Here is a 6,414-nt window from a genome sequence, read left to right on the forward strand (position 1 = left end):
GGTCCAGTGGTTCTTCTTCTGCATATTACAATGTGAAGGTATCTTTCTCGTCCACAATAACGACACCAAGGGGCCGTGACAAGACAGCACACTGTACTGGGAGTGAGACCAGGTTGATTTAAATATATACATCAACCAGGTGACACCTCACAGCTGTCATTTGACGCTTCTGAGGACAGGCCCAGCTCCAGAACCAAATTACAGAGGGGGCCTGCCCCTAGCTTGGGGGGGCCAAGCTACCCAAGGGGGGTCCGGGGGGATTCTCCCCCGGAAGAAGATTTTGTACATTTTAAAGTAAAATTCGTCAACCTGGTGCATTTGAGAGCAAAATGAAGAGGCTAAATCTATGAAGAACTACACACATCTCTAATGTGTTGTGACTTTACAAATAATTAGGCCTAAACAATTAATATTAAATGTATTTACACATTGTGCACAAATTGCATTCATTGTGACAAATTTACAATAGTTAATATCCAGCCAGAATCATTGCAAATGGAGGTTCAAAGTAACAGTTAGCAATAGCATTCAGTTAATCAATGCCTAATGACAGCCAGATTCCGTTTTAAACTTTAAAACAGAAAAACGGAAAAAACGTTTTTTAGCACACACACAAAAAAAAAAAATTAATGGGGGGGCCAGTTTAGGGAATGGGGGGGCCCGGCCCGGTCAGGCCCCCCTCCAACGCCGGGCCTGTCTGAGGAAGACTGCAGATGTCAGTTGAAACTGTCAAGGTTAAAAAAAAATACATCTACTACACATTTGTCTGATTAAAATAAACAAAAACTATCATTTGAACTAAGAAGACATAATGAACCTGATTGAGCTACTAAAGTGACAGTTCAAGCATCAAGGTCTTCATCAGTCTGATGAAGAGCTTGATGCTGGAAATGTCACTTTAATCTTTTGGTGCTAATACATCACTGTAAATGGAGCCCTGCAGTGTGCGAGCTGTTTTTATTCATTTTTTGAAGATATACATTTACCAGGAAATGTTCACTCTTTGATGTTATTTGTCGTTTGTTCTTTCAGAAACTCTTTCTGGCATCTGCCAACGTGAACTCAAATGTAATCTGAAGGAGAGGTTTCAGCGTGTGTTTGAAGGGATTGCTAAAGCAGGAAACCCAACTCCTCTGAATCAGATGTACACAGAGCATTACCTCACAGAGGGAGGGAGTGGAGAGGTCAATGATGAACATGAGATCAGACAGATTGAAGCAGCATCCAGGAAACCAGCGAGACCAGAAACACCAATCAAATGTGAAGACATCTTCAAACCCTTACCTGGAAGAGACAAACCAACCAGAGCATTGATGACAAAGGGAGTGGCTGGCATTGGGAAAACAGTGTTAACACAGAAGTTCACTCTGGACTGGGCTGAAGACAAAGCCAACCAGGATATACAATTCATATTTCCATTCACTTTCCGAGAGCTGAATCTGCTGAAAGAGAAAAAGTTCAGCTTGGTGGAACTTCTTCATCACTTCTTTCCTGAGATCAAAGAAGCAGTAATCTGCAGGTTTGACAAGTTCCAGGTTGTGTTCATCTTTGACGGTCTGGATGAGTGTCGACTTCCTCTAGACTTCCAGAACAACGAGATCCTGATTGATGTTACAGAGTCAACCTCAGTGGACGTGCTGCTGACAAACCTCATCAGGGGGAAACTGCTCCCCAAATCTCGCCTATGGATGACGACACGACCTGCAGCAGCCAATCAGATCCCTGCTGAGTGTGTTGACATGGTGACAGAGGTGAGAGGGTTCACTGACCCACAGAAGGAAGAGTACTTCAAGAAAAGATTCACAGATGAGAAGCAGGCCAGCAGAATCATCTCCCACATCAAGACTTCACGAAGCCTCCACATCATGTGCCACATCCCTGTCTTCTGCTGGATCTCTGCAAATGTTCTGGAGTCTTTGTTGAAAACCAGTGAGAGAGAAGACCTGCCCAAGACCCTGACTGAGATGTACATCCACTTCCTGGTGGTTCAGTCCAAACTACAGAACGTAAAGTATCATGGGACAACTGAGGCAGCTCCACACTGGACGACAGAGAACAGGGAGATGATTCTCTCTCTGGGAAAACTGGCTTTTGAGCAGCTGGAGAAAGGCAACCTGATCTTCTATGAAGCCGACCTGACAGAGTGTGGCATTGATATCACAGCAGCTTCAGTGTACTCAGGAGTGTTCACACAGATCTTTAAAGAGGAGTGTGGGCTGTACCAGGACCAGGTCTTCTGCTTTGTACATCTGAGCATTCAGGAGTTTCTGGCTGCAGTTTATGTCATGGTCTCATTCATCGACTCTGGTGTCAATCAGCTGTCAGAACCACAATCAACCTCCAGAGACAAATCTCAGGTAATTCACCTCTGCCAGAGTGCTGTGGACAAGGCCTTACAGAGCCCAAATGGACACCTGGACTTGTTCCTCCGCTTCCTCCTGGGTCTTTCACTGCAGACCAATCAGAGACTCCTCCAAGATCTGCTGACACAGACAGCAGGTAGCTCACAGACCAATCAGGAAACAGTCCAGTACATCAAGGAGAAGATCAGGGACATTCCTTCTGCAGAGAGAAGCATCAATCTGTTCCACTGCCTGAATGAGCTGAATGACCGTTCTCTAGTGGAGGAGATCCAACATTACCTGAGAGAAGGAAGTCTCTCCACAGAGAAACTTTCCCCTGCTCAGTGGTCGGCTCTGGTCTTCATCTTACTGTCATCAGACAAAGACCTGGAGGTGTTTGACCTGAAGAAATACTCTGCTTCAGAGGATGCTCTTCTGAAGCTGCTGCCAGTGGTTAAAGCCTCAAATAAATCTGTGTAAGTGCATAGCTAGTCTCGCTGGCCAGCCTCCCCTCCCTTCCGTGAGAGTCGTCTGGCTGCACGGAAACAGGCTACTGGGATAAACCCTCCCCTGCTACAGCTGCTCCCCATTGGAGCGACTGTTTCAGTCGCGGCCGGCTGTCCACTCCCGGCTTACTACAAGCTCTGTCATTGCCTCCGACCATGTCAATCAGAGCAGCTTCCGCTCCCTCCTCCCTGTGTGTCGCTGTAAATAGTCCCCTGCGCCTCAGTGAAAACAACAACGTTAACTAGCTAGCAAGCTAACGGCAGAAACCTACACGCTAGCTCGTTGCTACACGCTGAAAATGGCAAGTTGGATTGTTGGAAACTATTTTCCAAGGGCACTGCCACCAAATGCCGTCCATCGCAATCCCACAATGGAGACCTGCGCTGACAGACTCTTCTCACGGGAGGGAGGGGAGACTGGCCAGCGAGACTAGTGCATAGCAAACTGGATAGATTCAATATATGATGTGATCTGTAAAACAGGATAGAAAAATACATATTTTAATGTTCTTGTTTCTCTTCATCATTAATTCCTCTTCAGGCTGAGTGGCTGTCAGCTGTCAGAGAGAAGCTGTGCAGCTCTGGCCTCAGTTCTCAGCTCCCAGTCCTCTAGTCTGAAAGAGCTGGACCTGAGTAACAACGACTTGCATGATTCTGGTGTGAAGATGCTTTCTGCAGGACTGGAGAGTCCACACTGCAGACTGGAAACTCTCAGGTCAGGATAACTGTTCAGACACATTAAATTCTGCATTAGCCTATATGCACATTAATGTCAGTGAAAATACCTGAGCTCTATAGGTCTTTCCTATCCTTACTGCCTCTGTTGCTGAAACCAAAAATACGAAACACAAACTCTCTGGGTCATTTGTTAATTTGCAGACAATTACACTGTTTCATTATAACTAATGTACTCCAATGAGACAATCCAACATGTGACTCTTTAAATACAGTGCTCTCCTCTTATAGTGATCACTTTGGGACGGGTCAAATTGAAGTGAAGTGAAGTGAAGTTATCCTTTTATTTATTTATTAAATCCTCTTTAGGGGGGTACGGTGGTGCAGTGGTAAGCGCTGTCGCCTCACAGCTCGAAGGTCCTGGGTTCGATTCCCACCTGGGACGCTGTGAGCGCTGAAGGAATGCGTGTCCGTCCGCATGTCCTCGAGTGCCCACCGCCCGGGTGGGGTCGTCAAAAGGGCCTTTCTGTGTGGAGTTTGCATGTTCTCCCCGTGCCTACCGGGGGTTTCCTTCATATAGGAACCCCCTTCACCAAAACATGCAATATCCTGGTTGCTAATGTGGTTCCTCCTCTGGTCGTTAAGGGCGCCTGTTCAGAGGGAGGGGAACTGGTTGGAATAGCGTGAACCTCCCACGTGCTATGTCCTACCGGTGAAGCTTGCTCTGTCAGGTGAAAAGAAGCGTCTGGCTAACTGCCCATGTCTCGGAGGAAGCATGGAGCCAGTTTCGGCTCTCCCCAGATCGGCAGAGGGTGGAGTAGCAACCAGGATAAATACATTAAATTAGCACTAATGGGGGATAAAAATGGGATAAAAAATCGGGGGGGGGGGGGGGGATCCTCTGCATTTGACCCATCCTCTACTAGGAACCTTCCTAGAACTAGGAGGAGTGGGCAGCTGCAGTGCAGCGCCCGGGGACCAACTCCAGTTCTTTTGCCAGTTGGTCAGGGGCACTGACAGGAGTTTATGTTAACCCTAACATACATGTCTTTGATCATTATAACAGATTTTTTTTCTTTTTTTCTTCATTTCTCATGCAGATTACCATCTAATTGACACTTTATATAATTGACAATTTATTACATAAATACAGTACATATAAAGTAATGAAATGCTTCGATACTCACTGAATGTTATTGACTTTAAAAATCCATACAGTAAGTTAGGCCTCAGCTGTTTCAATCGGTCTCGCATAGACAGACCGCCATCGCTCCACAGACAGACAAGACAGACAGACAGACAGACAGACAGACAGACAGACAGAAAGAAAGACAGACAGACAGACAGACAGACAGAAAGACAGACAGACAGACAGACAGACAGACAGACAGAAAGACAGACAGACAGACAGACAGACAGAAAGACAGACAGACAGACAGACAGACAGACAGACAGACAGACAGAAAGACAGACAGACAGACAGACAGACAGACAGAAAGACAGAAAGACAGACAGACAGACAGACAGACAGACAGACAGACAGACAGACAGAAAGACAGACAGACAGACAGACAGACAGACAGACAGAAAGACAGACAGACAGACAGACAGACAGACAGACAGACAGACACTGCAATCTCTCCATATACAGGAGTATTCACTATTTATTATTAGAAGGATAAACCCCTTGAGATGAACCATCTCGTTTTCGAGGGCGTCCTTTACTATAAGCAAACTATTTAAACAGCATGTATATAGGAATGATTCAGGACCAAGCTTTTTGATCAATATAGGGCAGTTGATCACTATAAGCAGATTCCACTGTAATGAGTTTTCATTGAGAGTTGGGATCTCTCTTTCACAAAACCTGTGCAAAAGCTCACAACACTCAAGAATAAACAATCAATAAATGATTAGTGTTGGGTGATGTTGCTGAAAATGTTTTACACTTTTCATATGAGCTGATATTTGTATATCTGGATATCTGATATATGTTTTATCTCAATATAAATTCATGTAAAATCACTATTCTGTCAAATGTTTTAAAGGGTTAATGTTTATCCTGAATATAAGTTTAAATATATCACTCAACTTTTATTTAAAACACGTCTTTATTGCTAGAATAAAAGTAAAAACACTAGATGTTCCTCAGTAGAGCTCAGAGTTCCACCAACTCTCTGCAGCTGTCAGCATATCCAGATGTCAGATTTTAATCAAAAGTTAATTTGGAGGTTGTACTGGTCAGCTTCCAGGTGTGTGTGTGTGTGTGTGTGTGTGTGTGTGTGTGTGTGTGTGTGTGTGTGTGTGTGTGTGTGTGTGTGTGTGTGTGTGTGTGTGTGTGTGTGTGTGTGTGTGTGTGTGAGTGTGAATGTGAACAGGGCGCTCCTGAAACAGAGAGCATTGCTCTCAGTGAGACTCCTCCTGTATAAATAAAGGTTACAAAGCAGAAACAGTGGAGGTTTTGTCTCTTCTTCTGTCTGTTGATTGGTCATGAAGTTTGATGGTGTTACTTGAATCTGTTCAGACGTGTTTGCTTTTTTAACACTTCACCAATCAGTGTGAAAAGTTAACTAAATTACTGCATCATCCCATAACCAATCTTTCCATAAAGTTTCATGCAAATGCATGAATACCTTTTGGAGTTATCCTGCTAACAGACAAACAGACGGAACAGAACAGGGTGAAAACAAAACCTGTCCAATTCCCTTAGTGGAGGTAAAAATAAATGAAACAAACAAGCGGGAGTTAAATAGTTTTTCAGTCTCTCTTTGTTTTGTTTTTGCTCTGTAGCCTTATATGATATTTGAATAAGAATAACAAAACAAAGCAGTGAAAGCTGCTTCTCCTCCTTCTAAATATGACCTTAATGCACAAACGCAGCAGAAACCAGC

At 44.4% G+C, this 6,414-nt stretch overlaps 1 protein-coding gene across 1 annotated transcript in view; it reads left to right on the forward strand.

The window, feature by feature from the left end:
* The window catches only part of LOC310772201 (protein NLRC3-like), a gene marked incomplete at both ends in the record, with an annotated part of 6,413 nt that extends 2,850 nt beyond the window's left edge, over positions 1 to 3,563 (forward strand). The window contains 2 exons of the mRNA XM_083664633.1: positions 1,033 to 2,818; positions 3,390 to 3,563. Coding sequence (XP_083520759.1) covers positions 1,033 to 2,818; positions 3,390 to 3,563 — 1,960 coding nt within the window. The remainder of the gene's footprint in view (positions 1 to 1,032; positions 2,819 to 3,389) is intronic.
* Positions 3,564 to 6,414: the final 2,851 nt, after the last annotated feature.

This window comes from Poromitra crassiceps (genome assembly GCF_964638095.1).
Source record: "Poromitra crassiceps genome assembly, contig: HAP1_SCAFFOLD_2289, whole genome shotgun sequence".
Taxonomy (NCBI): Eukaryota; Metazoa; Chordata; class Actinopteri; order Beryciformes; family Melamphaidae; genus Poromitra; species Poromitra crassiceps.